At 39.9% G+C, this 23057-nt stretch overlaps 1 protein-coding gene across 1 annotated transcript in view; it reads right to left on the bottom strand.

The window, feature by feature from the left end:
• LOC136866322 (uroporphyrinogen-III synthase) overlaps window positions 1-23057 on the bottom strand; it is a 76174-nt gene that overhangs the window by 19455 nt on the left and 33662 nt on the right. The window contains exon 2 of the mRNA XM_067143173.2: window positions 15169-15372. Coding sequence (XP_066999274.2) covers window positions 15169-15372 — 204 coding nt within the window. The remainder of the gene's footprint in view (window positions 1-15168; window positions 15373-23057) is intronic.

Here is a 23057-nt window from a genome sequence, read left to right as displayed (position 1 = left end):
ATACGAGAAAGGTGGCTGGAGAATTAGGACCAACAAAGAGCTGTATGAACTCTATAAGATTCAGTCACTAACTGCAGATATAAAGATTAGAAGATTACGGTGGTTAGGACATGTGCAGCAAATGGAGGAACAGCGAGTGCCAAGGAAGGTGTTAGTCACCAAGCCTGAGGGAAGCCGCTCAGTGGGATGACCAAGATTACGATCGCTGGAATGATGTAGAGGCGGACTTGAGAAGACTAGTAATATGGAACTGGAGAAGGCTGGCTGCTTCGAGAGACGACTGGAGGAGACAAGTGATCGACAAAGCCCAGGTCCTCCAAGGACTGTAGCGCCGGATAAGTAAGTAAATAAGTAAATCACTCCAGGAATGTTGTATTTCAATAATAATAATAATAATAATAATAATAATAATAATAATAATAATAATAATAATAATAATAATAATAATAATAATAATAATAATCTATGTTCTGGAGAAGGTCATCTGCAAATAGGAAGAAGAACTGGAAAAGAAAGGATTGCTCAATCAACTATACATTGGAGGATCAAAAAAACGGCATCAAGATCATAGATGACCTTCCTGTCTAGAAACACTGACACAGATATAGAACAAATAAATATACTAAAGCAGGACTCCAAATTTCCTTTAAAAAACAAAATACATGACTAACATCAAAACAGCCCATCATCGCTTGAAGACAGAGCATGGTAAGATAGGAAGAGTTGACAGCTTCAAGTATCTCGAGGAAATCGTTTATCTGAAAACTAGCAAGAGAGAAGCTAATTACACTAGGTGAGAGAAGTCGGGCATGACACATGCTTTATACAAGAGAAAAGCCATCTCAAGGCCAGCTAAAATAAGACCTTAAATCACAGTGATTAAAACAAAGCGTCTGTATGCTAGTGAATGCCTCTGAATGACAGGAATGTCGGACTAAGAGAAGCTGAGAAACTTGAGAGAAGGATCCTTTGCAAGATAATGGGTCCAAAAATCATAGATGGCCAGTATAGGTTACAAGGAAGAGGAGAACTATATCAGGAAAGCCAAACATTGATTGAGTCAATAAAGAAAAGAAGACTCAAATGTTATGGACATTTGTTTATAATGGATGAGAAGAGGTTGACAAAACAGATTTTTAAAACACTGGACATTAAACCCAAAGTTACCAATATATGGTTCATAGAAGTAAGAAAGGATCTTGAACAGTCTGGATTAAATCGGGAAGAGATCCTAAAGCACAAAGTATAGATCAGTGATTGACAGCTTCAGAGGTTCCCTAGACGAATAGAAACTTTTTACAATCGGTTTTACGTCATACCAACACAGATAGGTTTTATGGTGACAATGAGATAGGAAAGGGCTAGGAGTGGGAATGAAGTGGCTGTGACCTTAACTGAGCATTTTCCTGGTGTTAAAATTGGAAAACGAACAGAAGCTGTATAGGGGATGGGCAGAAGAAGGAGATTGGTTTTATGTCCCACTAACTGCTTTTACAGTTTTTACACATACCAAGGTGCTGGAATTTTGTCCCACAGGAGACCATTTATGTGTTGGTAAATCTACCAACACGAGGCTGACGTATTTGAGCACCTTCAAATACCACCGGACTGAACCAGGATCGAACCTGAAGGCCAGTGCTCTACTGTGTGAGCTACTCAGCCTGGTAGGGTGGTGCAAGAAAAATGGCCACATTATGCATACTGTAAATGCTGTTTACCATTAGCCAGTTTTTTAAAAGCCTTTTTAAAGGATTTCATTGAGTAGTTATTGATATGTTTGAGTTTTCTTTAGTCTGACATGCATAAAGTGTCTACATCACTTCCCCTTTTTGAATTATGCTGATGTATCTACTTCCTTAATAGGTAATTACGCAGGTTTTCTCTCATGCCCATTATGCACTGAAAGTCTATACTCAGAGAAGAGTCATGGACACCGCAACGAACTGCGAATTTACACCAGCCACAAATTAAGAATGTGTCAGTTTTAACCACACCTTCATGTGCCGTCCTGACAATATCCAACAGCATTTCAGCATGATTTTAACAAACACTACGGGAACATTATATTTTATTTACATTGGTTGATGCAGAAACACCATCTAGCAGTTCTGCGTCAGCTGGTGGTTATTTACAGTGGCATCCAGTGGCTTGCATACTGCTAACACCACTCAAGTAGATTTGGTGATTGATGATCTGACTACACAATCAATATTTACCAGTTCCCATTTTGCAATTGAAATTGTAATGATTAGCAGTGATGGAACTAACAATTCTATGAATATTAATGCAAGAAAGAGTCTAGATGATGAGCATACTCCAGATGCTAAGAATTTAGAGCCTAATTTATTTTTCAAATTTTACACATAGTTCATCCCAGATTTTAATGTCAATTGTGTGTTTTTACATTTGTTTAGTTATTAGATGTATTACATTAAGGCTGAAGATGGCCAGCCCAGGCCAAAACTAGTCCCTGGTTTAGTAATGTAATTAAAAAATATTGCATATTATAGTATTGAAAAGGTGGACCATTACGACATTAATTTAATAATTATTATTGTGATCACAATTCAATACAGATCAAAACCATGAACTTTATACCCTATGATCAAGAAAATAAGGTAAAATTCTTTACATTTCGGAGAGAACTTTGCTCTGCATCATCAGAAAAAATCTCAACTGTCCACGAGAAAAGCTTCTCAAACAACGAGGTTTGAATTTAAACGTTCGAGGTTTGAATTTAGATATTCAAACCTCTGTTTGAGAAGCCTTCCTCGTGGACAGTTGAGATTTTCTTGTGATGATACAGAGCAAAGTTCTCTGCGAAACGTAAAGAATTTCACCTTATTTTCTTGACACAGCATAAGCCCAAAAGCCTATATCATGCCTGTAAGTACGGGCCATGAAAGCATCAATGGCAACACTCTCCCTATGTTTATTAACTACATTTTCTAATTCTTTACCTGCTGTTGTGAGAATATCATCTGCTTAGAGTACCAACTTGCCTGTCAAGTTTCCATGAAAGACATTAATATATATTAAAAAAATGAATGGGCCTATTACTGACCCTTGAACTACTCCTGTTGTTACATGGAGTAACTACAAGTGCGGATTGTCAACAATTACCTTTTGGCTTCTATTTGTGAGGGAAGATTTAATTAATGATATCTCAAGACCCTTAACTCTATAGTGTTTAAATTTAGAAATTGTATGTCATGTCCTCATGTGATTCTGTATCGAAAGCTTTCCTAAGGTCAGTATGTGCGGCACAAGTAATTGAGTGGGATGCAAACTTATTTATTATTTCAGCAATAACACATTCTACAGCTTAGTGGTTGACTTCCCTGCCCTGAAATTCATTAGGTTGCTATGCTCAGAGTAGTTTGAAAGTTGCATTTTCATGTAGTATTAAATTATTTTTTATAAGACCGGTACAAGCACTATTGGTTGTTTAGCTATCTGGACTCTTTCTCTCCCCTTTCTTACACACTAGAACTGTGACTGAAACCTTCAGACAGTCTGGGAAAAAACCCTCCCTTGAATACCCAATTTACGAGTGTAATTCGAGGGAGCACCATTAAATCAATAAATTCTTTTAAAAGGGAGTTAGAGAAACCATAATAGTCTTCTATTTTAGAATTAATTTTCTCTGTAACTATTTTATTAATATCCCTGGTGTAACTACTTCCCATGTACACTTCAATCTGTCAGTGGTCTTGCTGGTTACCTAACATATCCATGATTGTAGACATAGTTGTAGGCTGAGCCTCGCCTCTGCCTAAAGACTGATTACCAGGATTGGCAATATTTTGCACTAAGTTCCCAAAGAAATTATTCAGGGTATCTGGTTCAATGGGTACTGGTTCCTTCTTCACCTTCCAGTTTGTTTCCTTACATATAACTGCCCAGTTTCTAATACAGTTTTCATTGCCCCTAACTTTTGCCAATTAATTTCTCTCCTGTATATTTGCTTTATCCTGTTGCACCTATCTTTATCTTCTGAACTACGCCTCTTATATTTCTTATATTTTTTTTGCTAGTTGCTTTACGTCGCACCGACACAGATAGGTCTTATGGCGATGATGGGATAGGAAAGGGCTAGAAGTGGGAAGGAAGCGGCCGTAGCCTTAATTAAGGTACAGCCCCAGCATTTGCCTAGTGTGAAAATGGGAAACCATGGAAAACCATCTTCAGAGCAGCCAACAGTGGGGTTCGAACCCATTATCTCCCAAATGCAAGCTCACAGTTGTGCGTTCCTAACCGCATGGATGTTTCTAGTACCTTTCCACCTTCCTCTATCTAACCACCATTGTTCCAATCCACATTTCTTCTAATTATATTATTCCTTATAGTTTTCAATCACCTTAGTATGGGTGTTGTTCTTGCCCTCCATCATCTACTTCAGTAACCTTCCCTCTTCCATCCTCTTAACATGTCCAAACCTTCTATGTTTATCCCTCTCCATTCTGTCATAAAGCTTTTCCACTCCAATTTCCTTCTTGACTTCCTCATTTCTTACCTTGCCTTTTTTTGTCTTTCCTATCATCTTAAAAATTTCAATTCACTGGCCTGAATTTTATTCTCCTGTCTTTTAGTCAGTGTCCAGGTCTTCACTGCATATATCTGTATTGGGTAGTAATACATCTTATACATCACCTTTTTCCACTTCAATGATAGTTCCTTCCTCCACACCAGGTTTCTCACACTCTGGTAGAATGCATTTCTCTGTTGAATCCTTTTACTGATCACAGTGTGACAATAGTGACACCATACTTCCTTGTCGCAATTAATTTTTATTTATGTCTGGCCGGTTACCCCACTATGGTAATAAGTAGGCCACTGACTCCTTTTCATTCCAATTGCAAGAGTAGACCATACATCCAGTGTCACAGTGGTGGTGGTGGTGATTGTTTTACGAGGAAGTACAACTAGGCAACCATCCTCTACGTAACACTAATCAGAGAGAAAATATGGAAGGGATCCGATACTTCGAAAAATGAAGATATCAGCCAAAGAAAGACAACAGCCATGAAGCGTGTGAAAATGAAAGACTCCCTAAGCCTCGATACCTAATACCGCCAGGGTTGGAAAAGAACAAGAGTTGACCAAGGCAGGTCAGATAGGATAGATGAAAGTGAAGAGTCCAGCACAAGTACTTGGAAGCAATGCCAGGACTCAGCTAAGGGCCCTGTGGTCTTTAATGCTTGTTCCCATGTTAAGAGCCCCTGGAGCCCCTTTTAGTCACTTCTTATGACAGGCAGGGGATACCATGGGTGTTATTGTACCGCCCACACCCATAGGGGGATCCAGCGTCTCAAAGCCAAGTATCGCATGATATAAACTTCTTCATGATTCGTATTGACAAACATTCACATTAATAAGAAATGAATATTTTAATTTCTTATTAATGTCAAAACACCTGCTGTGAAAATGGGAAACCACCAAAAGCCATCTTCAGGGCTGCCAACAATGAGGTTCGAACCCACTATCTCCATAATGCAAGCTCACAGTTGCACCGAGTGTCGAGCGGCTGTAAAAAATTTGAATCCCCATAGGGGCCAACGGCTTCAGGCGGATGAACCCCTTTGGGTAGGGTGATGGTCCCCCTCAGTGTAGGAAATGACACTGGAGCCCATCATCTTTGTTTTTGGCCCAATGGCAGAACGGATGGAGGAACCTCCATTTGTGGGTCTCAACAGCCACAGAGGTGGATGAGGTCATGCCAGACGGACTTTCTGTAAAGGCGCAACTCAATGTTATTTCGAGTCTGCGGCAGTCCGTTGCAGTCATACTACTAAAATCTCCAAGTCACATTTAATTTGTGCCGTAGGGTATAGTTCCGAGATCATAGTGTATTGGTCACTTCCTTGCAATTTGTGATCCACCTTAAACAAAATCCTGCTTGTGGCACTTTTTTCTGCTGTCACACCCTTCAACTCAAATCCAATGGCGATGGGATAAGGATGGTGGAGGCAGGTTTTGGGGTTGAAACTGGAAGCCTCTAGTTCGGACATGCACGTTGGCAGTAGATGTGTGATAGTAGTCTTTATGAGATCCCGTGGCTACTCAGGAATTCGGTCCTGCATCTGTGTTTGGGTAGGCCTATTTAGGATCACCGCTGCCCACCCTGAATGGGGAAGGCCCTGGAAAATGTGGGCTAAACATCGGTAGTCACTCCCTCAGCTGGCTGGGAGGCCGCACCCAGAAGGTCACTCCTTATGTGGTCGAAAAACAAAGATTACCAAAACTTTGATTATAGGAACTTGGAATGTTCGAACCCTACTTGATACAAAAGACAATAACAGACCTGAGAGAAGAACAGCGCTTGTCACCCATGAGCTTGGACGAAAGAACATTGATATTGCTGCCTTGAGTGAAACCAGACTGTCCAGTGAAGGTAAACTTACAGAGTTCAGCTCAGGTTACACAATCTTCTGGAAGGGAAATGACGAGGGAGGACACTGCATTCATGGTGTTGGATTCACTGTGAAGACCATATTGGTGAATGATTATCAGCTAACTCCAACCGCTGTCTGCGAAAGAATTATGACTCTCCGCATCCCACTCTCTGGAGCTAAATCTATGGCCCTCATCTCTGCACATGCTCCCACCCTGGATGCTGATGTAGAAGCTAAAGACCAATTCTACAACCTTCTGAGCACTACCATCACCGAAGTACCACCAAGAGACAAGCTCTTACTACTTGGCGATTTCAATGCCAGAGTTGGTAAAGATCACCAATTATGGAGCTATGTGATGGGAAAACATGGACTTCGCAACTGTAATGCCAATGGTCTGCTGCTCCTTGGTTTATGTGCTGAACATGAACTCTTTATTACTAATAGTTCCACCTGCCTAATCGTTACAAGACCACTTGGATGCATCCTTGCTCAAAGCACTGGCACATCCTTGACTATACGTATCATTACCAGGCAATGTGATAAAAGAGATGTCCTTATTACAAGGACCGCAAGAATTGTCGATGACTGCTGGACAGATCATAAACTCCTTTTCTGGCAGTTGAGAATCTCAACCTGTCGCAAACCAAAAAGATCCATCCACAACCTGCCCAGAAAAAAATTTGATACTTCTAAACTTCAAACTGAATCCATTACTACAGATTAGAGAAATGCAATCTCAAACAAACTGGCTAGTCATCCAGTCAGCAGTTATAGTACAAATCAGGAGTGGGCCACACGTTAGGTCATCACTAAGTCAGCTGAGGAAACAATTGGTTTTGTGAGGAAAAAAGACAAGACTGGTTTGATGAAAATAATGAAGAAATTAAGTGTCTGATCAATACCAAACGGGAAGCCCATCTATCCTATCTTCAAGATCCGTCTTCCAATGCAAAGAAATCACATTTCTTGGAACTTAAAGGAAAAAGTCAGACACACATTAGGGAAATCAAGAATAACTGGTGGCAACAAAAAGCTGAAGAACTGCAAAGACTATCTGAAGCCCATGACCTGCAAAACTTCTATGTTGGCATAAAGGAGATATATGGTCCAATTCGATCTTCATCGGGGTCACTGAAGACTGCTGACAACTCCATCATTTTAACTGATAAGGGAGACATTTTAGAGCGTTGGAAGGAACATTTCTCTGCGCTTCTAAATCGTGCCTGCAATGACGCTGAAGACTTTCTTCGTAATGTCCCTCAGCAGCCCCAATAACCATGGATGGCAGTTCCAACTACATACAGAGATTTCACCAAAGCACTCAACTAAAACCAAGAAAGGCTCCTGGTCCTGATAACATCCCTCTGGAACTGATGCAAAATGGAGGTATACCCTTTAAGACTAGACATTTCACACTCATCCTCTTGTTTTGGGAAACTCAACCTGACGACTTGAAGAATGCTACCATCATCACTATCTTCAAGAAAGGAGATCGTTGTGTATGTGGAAACTACCATGGTATATCACTTTTGTCAACTGCAGGTAAAATTCTTGCACGAATTCTATTAAACTGGCTCCAAGTTATCTCAGAGAGGATTTTGCCCAAGTCTCAATGTGGTTTCCGAACCTCCAGAGGCACAACATACACGATCTTCTGTGCTAGACAACTCTAGAAAAAATGCAGAGAGCAATAGCAGCCTCTCTATTTAGTTTTCTATGATCTGGAAAAAGCCTTTGATTCAGAACCAAGATCTGCTATGTGGAAGTATTGAGACATTTTGGATGTCCTGAACATTATGTGGAATTGGTTCAAGTTCTTCATGATGGCATGTCTGGACAGGTTCTTCATAATAACTCAATATCAGATTCGTTCCCAATCACTCATGGATTGAAACAAGGCTGTGTGCTTGCTCCTACACTTTTTGCACTGTTCATGGCTGCATGCTGCATAAATCATTTGCAAATAACTTAGGCATGTAGATTAAATTTTGTTTTCAAACTGGCAAGACTTTGCTCACAAAGATGTGCTCTGGTTACCCGGGTGACAGAGCTGCAGTATGCCGATGACACTGCATCTCCTGCTCTAACACCTACAGAACTACAACAGTCAGTCAACTGCTTTAAAATGATAAAATAACGAAGGTACTTGCACAACCTGCCCCAGGATTAACTCTTCCTGACATCAGTATCTCCATCTTAGACACAACACTGGAGCAGGTTGATCACTTTTCATATCTTGGAAGCATCTTGTCTAAACTGTGTACCTGCTAACAAGATGTTGATAAAAGAATTGGGGCTGCTCATGCAGCATTCGGAAGGTTAATGCACAGAGTCTTCATGAACGACGACCTAAAACTGCATACCAAACTCATGGTGTACAAAGCTGTTATTTCCATGCTACTGTATGGCTGTGAAACTTGGACACTATTGCCATGATATCAAAAAACTTGAGCACTTCCACCAACAAAAAAATGAGATACGTCTTGACTATTAAGTGGGAGGATTATTGTGACCAACAGTGCAGTTCTCGACAAAGCGCAGTTAAATAGCACTGAGGCAACAATCATCGCTCATCAACTGAGATTGTTAGACCATGTTCACTGCATGAGTGATACCAGGCTTCCCCGCCAAATTCTGTATGGTGAACTTTGCTCTGGCAGTAGACCTCGTGGGGCCCCTCTTAAGCGTTTTAAGGACCAGCTGAAACACATCATGAAGACAACTGGTATAAATATACAGACACGGGAAGTATGTGTTGTGGACCGTTCACTGTGGCAGAACACTACATCCATTGCTGTCAACTTGTTTGAAAGAGAACGCCGCAGACATCAAGAGGCCAAGTGACAAGCACGAAAGCTCCGTCAATTACAACCCCGCCCTCCTGCATCCATTCAGTGTGATTTGTGTGGGCGTATGTTTTATGTCAAGATTGGTCTGACAGTCATCGCAAACACATCCATAAACAGAGTTGAACTGCTCACTTTATGCAGGGAGAAGTTTTATATACTCGAATCGAGTTACAGCCAACGACGACGACGAATGTCAAAACCAAGTGTTGGGCAGCGGAAAGTAACCCAATCCCCTAAGGTGACCAATGGCTTCAGGTAGATGGGTTTCCTTAGGTAGCGTGGTGGTCTCCTCAGTGTAGGAAATGACACTAGGACCCCATATTTGTACTCCATGTTAGGAGCGGCCTGATCACCTGCTGGCAGTAGCTTTAAAATGCCCTTGGGAGTGATGACACCATCGTAATAACAGGCTAAAATGAAAATGACACTTTTAAATATCTTTGTTATAGATAGATTTGCTAGTATTAGTCACTTGCTCTACCTTGACATTACCCTTTCAGGCCAGAGAAGGGAAATGGACGACAATGATAGTGACGATGATGATGGTGATGATAATAAAGATATTTACAAAAACAATTCAAAATTGAAAATTAGAAAAGCTGCTGGAATAGATAAGATTTCTGAGGATATTCTAAAGGCAATGGATTGCCAGTATCACATCTGAAGTGCAATATTTATTAGATTACTGTTCATATACACCACACCCAGGCAACTGGAGAACGTCAACGATGATGATGAAGATGATGATGATTACTGTTCACATGAAGGGGGTTATACCAGATGAATGGAGAGTTGCTATAGTAGCTCCTGTGGACAAAGGAAAGGGCGATAAACATTAAGCAGATAATTACAGGCCAGTGAACTTGACATATGTTGTAGGGTTATTTTACTTTATGTCCCATTAACTACTTGTAAGGTTTTTGGGGACGCCAAGGTGCTGGAATTTAGTCCCGCAGGAGTTTTTTACATGCCAGAAAATCTACAGACATAAGGCTGATGTATTTGAGCACCTTCAAATTCCACCAAACTAAGCCAGGATCGAACCTGCCAAGTTGGGGTCAGAACGCCAGTGCCACAACCGTCTGAGCCACTTAGCCTGGATATGTTGCATGTAAGCTCTGGAAAGCATTCTTTCTGATTATATTAGACATGCTTAAAAACTTACTCACTGGTTTGATAGAAGGCATTTCATGTTTAGGAAATGTTATTCCAGAATGGTTCAACTTGTACAGTACCATGCAAATTAATCAAAACGTGGCAATAATGAACACATTTTTCATTTATTTACATAATACATTCCTTGAATGCCTTCTAATAGCTGATGTGTCCTCCTTTATGTTTTGTAAGTTCTTTCACACAATTTGGCATTGATTCCACGAGTTTTGAGCACATATTTTTCAGTTCATCATCATGAAACCCCACTTTAATTTGAAGTGTTGGTGGAAAATTGAGTTTAGCGAGTCTCCACAATTTTTCTATGGGATTATGTCAGGAGAGTTCCCTGGCCACTCTAAAACACAAATAATGTTCTCACTGATTTTTTTTTTTCATTTTCTTTTACGTATGGCAAGGAGCCATATCTTGCTGAAAAATTCCGTCACCGTCTGGGAACTTCTTCTGCAGCTAAGGAACAGCTCTTCTTTGCAATATTTGGATGTACTGGTCAGATTTCATCATCCCTTCAACTGGCACAAGGGTCCCAATCCTTCATGTGTGAAACACCCATAAAACATCTTCTGCATGGAGTGTTTTACAGTCTGTTGCAAATGATGTGAAGTTGTTACCTCACTTGCAAATAACTCTCATCAGAGAAGAGAACTGTCCCCAGTGTTCCATTGTCCAGTCCTGATGACTACGTGCTTCTTGTGCATTTTTCCTATTAGAAGGCGTTTCTTTACAGGTTTGCAGGCTTTCCTTCCAGCTAACAGAGTCTACGGTGAACATTAGAAATGTGCAGATTCCCTCCCCCTTTCCCAAAAATTCATGTGCCAAGTCCATAGCAGTCAGCCTAGGGTTTAATTTATTTCTCCTGAGGAGAAAATGGTCATCTGTTGGAGTAGTTTTCTTTTAACTGCCAGAGTTCCCTGTTGTTAGCTGCCTCTAACATGTCTACATTTGATATAGATGTTGATTCCCGTAGGGGAACCTACGCAGTGGCCTCCACGGTATGCACTAGCCATGCATCTTGGTGGGTGTGATATTTACCAACTGATGAACCCAACTTATGGAAAATTCTAAATTCCCATGGAAGGAATTAAGATATTTTTCACCAATAGAGCATGTCAAAAACATAGCTGCCTCTGTGGGTCAGTGGTAGAGTGTCGGCCTCCGGATTCCAAGATAGCGGGTTCAAACCCGGCAGAGGTAGTCGGATTTTTGAAGGGCGGAAAAAAGTCCATTCGACACTCCATGTCGTACGATGTCGGCATGTAAAAGATCTTTGGAGACACATTCGGTGTTTACCCAACAAAATTCATTAAAATCTCAGCCACAGACGCCCAAGAGAGATCCGGTTTACTCTGTCTGCCATCTAGTGGGCCTAGAGTAAAACGGAACATCGAAATTGATGTGCAGACAGCCAGATGGCGTCAAATTGAAATGTCTGCACACAGTAGCTGAGGCCATACGATTATTATTATTATTATTATTATTATTATTATTATTATTATTCCCTGTTTTTTTTTTTTTTTTTCCGGTGAAATTGATTCAGTTTGTTTGTACTGCTGAACAATTCTATTTATAGCGCCTACACCAACATCAAATTTAGTAGCTAACTCTCTTTGGGACATAGAAGTATTTTGAGATAATGCTAGAATCGCACTACGCTTCCTGGGATCACAAGTATAAAGATTGGAATTTCCACCTAATCAATACTATTATTTATTATGAGGTACTTAAATCCTTTTACATTACAGTACCAGTTTTGACCCTATGTACGCTGCTGAAGAACCTTGATCTTTTTTTAAAATAACATATAATGTTAGAACACGACTTATTCTAATTTTAGATCACTAATCCTAAGTTACATTGATGCACTGTAGAGTTAATATGCTTGAATGAGAAGTGTAAAAGTCTAAAGTTGTTCAGCAATTCATTATGATCACTGATATTGTTCAATCACACACACATTCTATTAGTTTTTGTATTACAATGTTAAATATTGTTTTAAGTTTTTTAAAAAGTCTTATTTCTAATTTATAAGTACTATGTTTTTATAAAGGGGCTGCCTGGCCGAGGCGGTAAAGGTGTGCTCGGTTCGTCCGGAAGGACGTGTTCGAATCCCCGTCAGGAAGTCGTAAAATTTCAGAAATGAGATTTCCACTTCCGGAGGTGCACATGGCCCTGAGGTTCACTCAGCCTACACCAAAAATGAGTACCAGATTAATTCCTGGGGACAAAGGCAGCCGGGTGTAAAGCTAACCACTCTACCCCATCAAGTGCCGAGGTTACGGATAGTGGAAGCCTTTACCTTCCACCCCTCCAAGGGCCTTCATAGGCTGTATGGAGATGACTTTGCTTTGCTATGTTTTTATAAAACGGCACGCTTCCAACAAATACACAGGTGACAGGCTAGAGACAGCAAGAAAATAATCTGTCACAGCACAATTATGAAGAAGGGAACATTTTCACCATCCCAGTTCAGATAATGTGACAACTTGACCTTGAGCAAATTACATGAAGATTTTAAACTTATTCCCCCTTCAAAACACACAACTCGCACCTGTTTTATTGTAGAAGTCAAAGTATGTTAAAAACATTTAGACAAGTGATACTTTCAGACATGATACTGTGTGGCTTTTGGACTTATGCCGTGTCAAGAAAATAAGGTGAAATTCTTAACATTTTGCAGAAAACTGTGCTCTGCATCCTCAGAAGAAATCTCGACTGACCATGAGACCACCCTGTCCCTTCACTACTGTTATTTCATCACAGTGTTTTCCAAATTCGTACGTTCCTTGTCGCCAGATGTTTCATTCCAGGCTTGTGTCTATATCATACACCTGTCTATGTCATATGTTACGCAAACACGTTATGTGAACCGCTTAGTCTGATTGTGATGGTTCGGTCAGCTTCCGCTTCGAACGCTAGCATTGTGCCATGTCCTGGGGGCCATCTGGTGTCGAATGAATGTACCATTTCCACTTCTATTATAACGTCCAAATTCAAAGTGTTATTATTTAGAAGCCTTTCTCGTGGTCAGTCGAGATTTCTTCTGAGGATGCAGAGCACAGTTTTCTGCGAAATGTTAAGAATTTTCCCTTATTTTCTTGACATTGCATAAGCACAAAAGCCATACAGTATCATTTCTATAAGTACGGGCCGTGAAAGCATTAATGGTAACAAGTGATACTTTATTATTAAACTTTCAGAAAACATAGACTTTCTGCTGATGCAAGTTTTATTAAAACATAGTACCATTTAAATTAGAAATAAGATGTTTTTAAAACTTAAAACAAGAGCATTTAACATTGTAATACAGAAGTCAAAAGAATGTGTGTGTGACTGAACATAAAGATCAATGACATCATAATGAATTGCTGAACTTAGACTTTTACACTTCTCATTCAAGTACATTTTAACACTACAGTGTATCAATGTAACTTAGGATTAGTCATCTAAAATTAGAATAAGTGGTGTTTTAACATTATATGCTATTTTTTAAAAAGATCAAGGTTCTTCAGCAGCTGAAGATGACCCATACATAGGATCAAAACCAGTACTGTAATGTAAAAAATTTTAAGTACCTTATAATAAATAATAGTATTGATTAGGTGAAAAGTCCGATCTTTATACTTGTGATCATTTGAATTATCAATACGGGACATGAAGCTAATAGATTATGATACGCTTCCTGGGAGTCTTATCCATCGTAGAAATAGGTATTACTACCACCACAAAAATCCTTCAGTGCGATTCATTCTGAAATAAATACCACTTTTATCCACAACAATCAGCACAAAAATTAAACAACACCAAATAACAGTGCAAATAATGTGTAGAGAGAGCAGGAACTAAGAATAAGTTATGTGTAGCACACTGTCACTAACCATTGGGAAAATAATGAAAAAATTGCATTGTTTAAATTAATTTGCATGGGACTGTAGGTTTCCAGCAAAACAGCAGATATTTTAGATTCAAATGGTCAATTTTACTGCATTACTATTGACTTTTCAAAGGCTTTTGATAGGGTAGAACATGGGAGACTGCTGACAGAAATGAGGGCTACTGGACTACACAAAATAGTGACTGAATAGGTGGCTACATTTCTAGAAAACAGGTCACACAGAATTAAAGCAGGTGAAACAATTCTTTTGACACAAATCACCAAGAACAATTTGTGCTGCTTTCCTTTGGGTCTTTTCTAGTCATTGCTGGTAAGTTTTAGGGATAAGAACATTGTAGGCTATCACATTTTGTTTTCTTCTGGTTCAGCGATACTGGGGCATTCAAGGCCTAGGCTTTCAACCCCTCATTCTTCAAGTGATTGCTCTTTCATGTTTTTCTTCTCGTATCAATAATCATTTTCATTATACTCCTGATGAAGACCATGCAGTTTTACATCTTATAAAAATAATCACAACAACCCTCACCACTACCAATGACAGTGTGTTACCATGATGAATGAACAATATTTCAATGTCGCAAAAATTGCTGTTGATGGACTTGGCAATATAAATCTCAATTAGTGAATCTCTCAGTTATTTTAACTCCTAGGATTCAAATGAGTGAGGCATAAAAGATTGGAAATAGCTGTTTCTACAATGTTTATCAAGTACAGTTGTGTAAAAACACACAAAACATAAAAGATTGAAAATTATATTTTGCACAACTTTTATTATGTACAGTTTTTAAATACAGATTTAAGATATTTTAATTTTTAGGGAAACTGAGAGGGGAAAGCTTTAAATAATATCACATACTTTCCAGAATATAGTCAGCCAAATCACCGGCACTTCCAGAGTGGCTTCCTTCTCCTTTCACTGCCAACTCTCTCTCCAGAGCTCTCTGGGTTCCCTCTCCAACCACAAATGCAGGTCGCTCCTGCCATTCTGTATGGAGACCTGATTTTGTACCAAGAGACAGAGCAACTGCCTTAACTGCTCGAGGACTAGTGAAGATGATACCTAAAGTAGAAAACAAGAAATGCTCGTTACAACAAGCTTACGCAATTATACCTATTTCAGAGTTCAAGAAAGTTCACTATTGTACAGGTACTGAATAAGAAATCTGGACATTTAGAAAGTAAATCATCAATATAATGGGGGCATATTTAGCTCAGTGGCATAGCTGCTGGATTCCCACCAGAAGGGCTGAGGTTTGAGTCCCCATCAATTTTGGGTTGAGATTTTCATCTTTAAAATTATGTGACATCAGGCCTTAAAACGCCAGCCAAAAACAAAATGAGCCTGGGTGGCTCCATTGACCCTGGAAATAACTGAGATAAGCTCAAGAAAAAGCAATAAACATGATATAATTTAAATTAAGATGGCGGCTGGAGGAGACACGCGCAAGCTTAGTGCTGCTGCAGTTTGTGTTGTTTGTGTGGTGATAATCAGAGTTGTTGCGCTTTACTGTTCTCTGCACGGGTCTATTCGAGTTAAGGAATCGGTGTGTGCAAGTGAAAAAGTGAGTTCTCCTCTTGCATGGCTACTAGCAGAGAGAAACTCCTACATTCCAGCGTTCTCTCTGACTGGATGCGCCATTTTCCAGACTTATAGGCGCCTCCCTACTAGCTCGGAGCCGAACAAGCCTAGGCCTGGTCGCTCAGCGATTAGGGGCTTGCTTTGCCTCCTACTACTGGCTGGAGATGTCCACTTAAACCCCGGTCCCACCACTTGTGAAATGAAAACAGATATAAACATCTATTGTCAGAATGTGCAAAGCCTAAACAATAAGTTGTCTGATTGTGAACTATCCCTGCCAGACTTAAGAGAAGTTGACGTGATTGGACTTACTGAAACATGGCTCTCTTGGGCTAGTGACAGTGAACTACCACTCAGTGCTAATTACAGCATATTCCGTCGTGATCGCGCTACTCTAGGTGGTGGAGTGTTGCTAGCAGTGAACAGTGCTTTACCATGTAAACGAAGGACAGATCTCGAACAGAACTGTGAGTCAGTGCGGGTGGAGCTACTCTTTCCTCGACGCCCTGTACTTGTGGGATGTTACTACAGACAAATAGTGGCCAATAGTGCCCCATTTGAACTTGGCATGTACATGTGAAGAACAGTACTTCATATGAAGATTTACAAATTTGCAGGACTGCCTCTTACCTTTTAACTTGCATATTGAAATGTACCATTGTCTTATGTTGCATTTACTGTATTTTACACAGTATATATTTGAAGAGGTCATTCAATACAGGTTTTAATTACCTGGCATTTCATTTCATTTCTCAGCGCAATCTCAAATTCAGATTCACATTACTTAATTTGACAAAGTTTATATAAAGTATACTACCCCATTTGAAATTGACACATACGCATGAGGAAAGAACAACACTTCATATGAATTTCACAAAACGTATATGATTGTCTTATACCTTTCAACTTTTATATATTGAAGTGTGCTAATGTCTTCTTTGCATGAAATGTATTTTAAATAGCATATAATTGCAGGAGTTATTCAACAGAGGTTACAATTACCTAGCTTACTATTATTTCAAACGCATTTCACTTTGTTATTGTAATTTCAACTTTGAATTCACATTACTCATTTTGACAAAGTCTAAGCCTAATAAGAAGTATACTGTATAAGCACATGCGGCTACATTTAAGCATATTTAGTCGACTAAAAACAACGCAATAAATTTTTTTTTTTTAATGTGTTAAAGATAGATATTATTTTAATATTCTTGATCCTTTAAACTTAGATGTAAGAAGCAGAATTTCACTTCTAGACATACTACCTAATGTCTATCAAACATGACATGTTTATTTGTAAGATACAACTGTTAAAACATGTATTCTAATGTGTATATAAATGACAGCTGAGGATGACTTGTGATAAGTCGAAACCGGTCCTGTTTTAAAAAACATTATTAAATTTAGTATTGATACGGTGGATCTCTTTCTTTCTATGACAAATTTAGCCAAATCGATCTCCTCTCACCAATTCAATTTAGTATCTCTTCATTCGTGATTTGATCTATCCATCTCACCTTCAACATTCTTCAGTAACACCACATTTCAAAAGCTTCTATTCTCTCTCTTTCTGAGCTAGTTATCGTCCATGTTTCACTTCCATACAATGCCACGCTCCACACGAAAGTCTTCAAAAACATCTTTCTGATTTCGATATCAATGCTTAAAGTGAGCAAATTTCTTTTCTTAAGAAAGCTCTTCCTTGCTTGTGCTAGTCTGCATTTTATGTCCTCCTTACTTCTGCCATCGTTAGTTATTTTACTACCCAAGTAACAATATTCATCTACTTCCTTTAAGACTTCATTTCCTAATCTAATGTTTCCTACATCACCTGCCTTCATTCGACTGCACTCCATTACTTTTGCTTTGGACTTATTTATTTTCATCTGGTACTCCTTACCCAAGACTTCATCCATACCATTCAGCAACTTCGAGATCTTCTGTAGTCTCAGATAAAATAACAATATCATCGGCAAATCTCAAAGTTTTGATTACCTCTCCTTGGACTGTGATTCCCTTTCCAAATATCTCTTTGATTTCCTTTACTGCCTGTTCTATGTAAACATTGAAAAGGAGAGGGGACAAACTGCAGCCTTGCCTCACTCTTTTCTGGATTGCTGCTTCTTTTTCAAAGCCCTCGATTCTTATCACTGCAGACTGATTTTTATACAGATTGTAGATAATTCTTCGTTCTCGGTATCTGATCCCTATCATCTTCAAAATCATAAATAGCTTGATCCAATCAACATTATCGAATGCCTTTTCTAGATCTACGAATGCCATGTACATGGGCTTGTCCTTCTTGATTCGATCCTCTAAGATCAGACGTAAAGTCAGGATTGCTTCACGTGTTCCTACATTTCTCCTGAAGCCAAATTGATCTTCTCCCAACTCAGCTTCAACTTGTTTTTCCATTCTTCTGTAAATAATACGTGTTAAAATTTTGCAGGCATGAGATACTAAACTAATGGTTCGGTAGTTTTCACACCTGTCACCACCGGCTTTCTTGGGAATAGGTATAACAACATTCTGACGAAAATCGGATAGGACTTCTCCTGTCTCATACATCTTGCACACTAAATGAAATAACCTTGCCATGCTGGTTTCTCCTAAGGCAGTCAGTAATTCAGAGGGAATGTCATCAATTCCAGGTGCCTTGTTCCTATTTAGGTCACTCACAGCTCTGTCAAACTCTGACCTCAAAATTGGGTCTCCCATTTCATCAGCATCAACAGCCTCTTCATGTTCCAGAACCAAATTATCTACATCTTTACCTTGATACAACTGTTGGAAATGCTCCTGCCATCTTTCTGCTTTGTCTTCTTTCCCTAAAAGTGGCTTTCCATCTGAGCTCTTAATATTCATACACCTAGATTTCCTTTCTCCAAAGGTTTCCTTGATTTTCCTGTATGAAGCAGCTACCTTTCCCAGGACCATACAGCCTTCGACATCCTTGCACTTCTCCTTCAGCCATTCTTCCTTAGCTACCTTGCACTTTCTATCCACTTGATTCTTTAATCGCCTGTATTCTTTTCTGCCCTCTTCATTTCTAGCATTCTTGTATTTTTGTCGTTCATCAATCAGGTCTAGTATCTCCTGAGTTATCCACTGATTTTTAGTTGATCTTTTCTTCCTTCCTAACATTTCTTCAGCAGCTGTACTGACTTCATTTTTCATGACTCTCCACTCTTCCTCTATAGTGTTTCCTTCAGCCTTTTCATTTAGTCCTTGTGCAACATGTTCCTTGAAACAATCCCTCACACTCTTTTCTGTCAACTTGTCTAGATCCCGTCTTTTTGCATTCTTTCCTTTGTTCAATTTCTTCAACTTCAGATGGCATTTCATGACCAACAAGTTGTGGTCAGAGTCCACGTCTGCTCCTGGGAAAGTTTTGCAATCCAACACCTGGTTTCTGAATCTCTGCCTAATCATAATGAAGTCTATTTGATACCTTCCAGTGTCTCCAGGTCTCGTCCACGTATACAGCCATCGTTTGTGGTGTTTGAACCAAGTATTGGCAAGGACTAAATTATGATCAGTGCAGAATTCAACCAGCCAACTTCCTCTTTCGTTCCTTTGTCCCAATCCAAATTCTCCTACTGTACTCCCTTCTTTTCCTTAGCCTACCACTGCATTCCAGTCTCCCATAACAATTAGATTCTTGTCACCTTTTACATATTGTATTAAATCTTCTATCTCCTCATATATTCTTTCGATTTCTTCATCATCCGCTGAACTAGTAGGCATATAGACCTGCACTATTGTGGTGGGCATTGGTTTGGTGTCTATCTTGACGACAATAATTATTTCACTATGCTGGTCATAGTAGCTTACCCGTTGCCCTATTTTCTTATTCGTTATTAAACCAACTCCTGCATTTCCCCTGTTTGATTTTGCGTTGATAATTCGGTAGTCGCCTGACCAAAAATCTTGTTCTTCCTGCTAACGTACTTCACTTATACCAACTACATCTAACTTTAGCCTATCCATCTCCCTTTTCAGATTCTCTAACCTACCACAACGATTCAAACTTCTAACACTCCACGCTCTGACTCGCAGAATGTCAGTATCCATCTTCCTGATGATCTCCCCCTCTCGTGTAGTCCCCACCCGGAGATCCGAATGGGGGACTAGTTTACCTCCAGAATATTTTACCCGGGAGGAAGCCATCATCAGTACACCATTCATACAGAGAGAGCTGCATGTCCTCGGGAGGTAGTTACGGCTGTAGTTTCCTGTTGCTTTCAGCCGTGTAGCAGTATCAACACAGCTAAGCCATGCTGAGTATTATTACAAGGCCGTATCAGTCAATCATCTAGACTGCCGCCCTTGCAACTACCGAAAGGCTGGTCTCTCAACAGATACCCATCCGATATGGTTGCACAGATACCCATCCGATATGGTTGCACCTGTGGCTCGGCTATCTGCATCATTGGGACACGCAAGCCTCCCCACCGCGGCAAGGTCACATGGTTCGCAGAGGAGGATTTTTCATAATAAGGTAACCTTTTCTTTATAACTTTTTTAAAATTGTTCATGGCGTCGACCTATGGGGATCTTTTGCCACTACTTGCACTATTTGAGAAGAACCTGCGTGTAAGTGGAATTGCGGAAGTGTAGTGTTTTGAGTGTGAGGCAAGGAATGTTAAGGACGACACAAATACCCAGTCCCCAGGCCAGAGATATTAATCAATTACAATTAAAAACTTCCGATTCGGACGGGAATCGAACCTGGGGCCGCCGGGTGACAGGCGGATGTGTTGCCCCCTACACTGCGGGGCCGGACTATAACTTTGCTTACTTGAAATTGTAATTATATCTCCTTAGGTAGGTACTTTATCTGTAGTATGGAGTTAGCTAAGTATCAAACCAAACTGTAGTGTTGGTGCATTTCCCTATTACCTAGTTTTTGTTGTCCTTTATTTCACTTTATTTTTAGTTTTATTTTATGTTTGTGATCTGCTCAGAGGTGACAAACAGCAGTGGGGACAGTGCACTGCACTGCAGGATGCCATTCTTGGTCATAAACCTTGAGAAGTGCCCATCTCCAATTTGAATGCAGCTGGTACAGTCCTTGTACAATATTTGGACTTTCCTTACAAGTCCTTCAGACATCTTTATCATTTGCAAGCACTGGCAGATCTTCTCCCTTGCAACACTGTCTTTTTAATATCCAAGAATACCACAATTTAAGTTATTGCCATTCTTCCAGTTCTTTGCCTTCAGCGTTCTGGCACTGAATATAAAATCTACAGTTGACCTGTTACTTCTGAACTCATTCTGCTCCTCTTCTAACTGTACTTCTATGATGGTTCAAAGCCTCCACTATGATCTTCATAAGGAATTTTCAGCCTATCTGACAGGTGAGTAATCCCTCTAGAGTTAGTGGTTTTTTGCCTATTTACATTTCCGATCTGCAGTTACTCTGTTGTCCTTCCACACCACATTAAGCACTCTGCATAGCCATTGCAGACCGTGTACCCCTGTTGCTCTGACCATGCCTGTATTCACTTCATATACTCTTGGCAATTTTCCTTTAGGTAAATTTCTTAATGCTGCTTCTGTTTCTACCCAGGTGATAGTGGGGCTCCTCCAAGCAGACTTTCACATTTGGCTCTATGTTTCTCTTTTCTTCCGATCCATTCAGCAGACGGCTAAAATGGTTCTTCAGGGCCCCTCTACTGTCACTTTCCTTTCCAACTACATTCCCATTTTCAGCTTCAAGTGCCTTGATAATATCAATATCCATCAGTTTACTTTTGCCTTTGATCATGCTGTATAGTAACTTCATATTACTTCTGCTATTTTTATCCAGTTTCTGTATGAAAGGCTCCCAACTCTCTGTCTTCTCTTCTTGCAGTATCTTTTTGACCTTCAGCTTCTTATATCAATATAGCTGTTCAAGATCTCTAACTCTGCCCCATTCCTTAAGAGTTCTGACTTTCTGGTGTATTTCTTTCTTTCTTTCTGTGATGCATTCCTTTTGCTTATGGCTGTTCTCACTCTTTCATTCCACTATGATATTTCCTTCTCCCTCACTTCACACTTGTCTTTCCATAGACTTCAGTTATTTCCTTTACCAAGATGTTTTTCAGTCTGGCCCATTCTGCATCTCTGGACTTCACTTCATCTCTTGCAACTGACCTCTTATCTAGTCTTGGTAGTCGGCTCTTGTCTGTTTTCTGAAGTTCCCACACCTTGAGCGTTGTCATTTTCCTGGTCTATATTTTTGGTACATGAAACTCTTTCAAATATGCTACTAGTAATTGGTGGTCACTGTCAAGGATCTCACCAAGTGTTACTTTGATATCTGTCATAAGCCTCGTTCTTCACCAGTGATGACAATCTATTACAGTCTGATGTTGTCCATCCCAAATGTATCTTATGACCTTGTGACCGACATTTTTTTCTTGAACCAGCTGTTTTTCACCACCAAGCCATTCCTTGTGTATGTGTCAAACAGATGTTCCCTTTCTGTGTTCCTTCCTCTATACTTGTGGTCCTATCACGTACTCATACCCAGCCCTGTCTGTCCCAATCTGAGCATTCAGGTCTCCTACAATGATGGCACTGTCTTTATGGATTTTTCTAGATCATCCAGGAATTGATTTTATTATCCTGGTTGCAACTGGTCAGTGGTGCATACACCTGTATCAGTGTTAGCTTTTCCTTCCCTATATGCATAGTTTCATTCTTTCACTGACATACTGCATGTCAGTGATCCCTTCCAGATCATTTGCCACAATTAATTCAACTTCATTCCTCCTCTCTTTGTTGTTACTCTGCCAGAGTAAGGTATACTGTTTCCTCAACTTCTTTGTCTGTTTGCCCTTCCATGTGCTCTTGCTCAGCACCAGGATTGCTATTTTTCTTCTTTCCATGAGGTCCACTTATTCACACTTTCTTGTACGGCTGATTATACTGATGGTCCCATTTTGTGTCGGCTGTCTTCTCCGAGACTAGTGCATGATCGCAGAGCCCTATCCATTATCAGGCCATAAGCTGCCATACCTGGCATAGGTTTGCTCATGCTGGTGTATTGCGTTCTGAGGCTCTTATCTGAATTGATGGCAAATTTACACAACTCTCTTACTGACTTGATAGACCTAATGTTACGAAGGTTTTTTTCTTTTGGGGTTAACTCCGTTGCTTTTAGTGGTCCCCTG

Source organism: Anabrus simplex, chromosome 3, assembly GCF_040414725.1.
Source record: "Anabrus simplex isolate iqAnaSimp1 chromosome 3, ASM4041472v1, whole genome shotgun sequence".
Classification (NCBI taxonomy): Eukaryota; Metazoa; Arthropoda; class Insecta; order Orthoptera; family Tettigoniidae; genus Anabrus; species Anabrus simplex.
The sequence above is the reverse complement of the archived record's forward strand: the minus strand, read 5'-3'. Positions and strand labels throughout refer to the sequence as shown.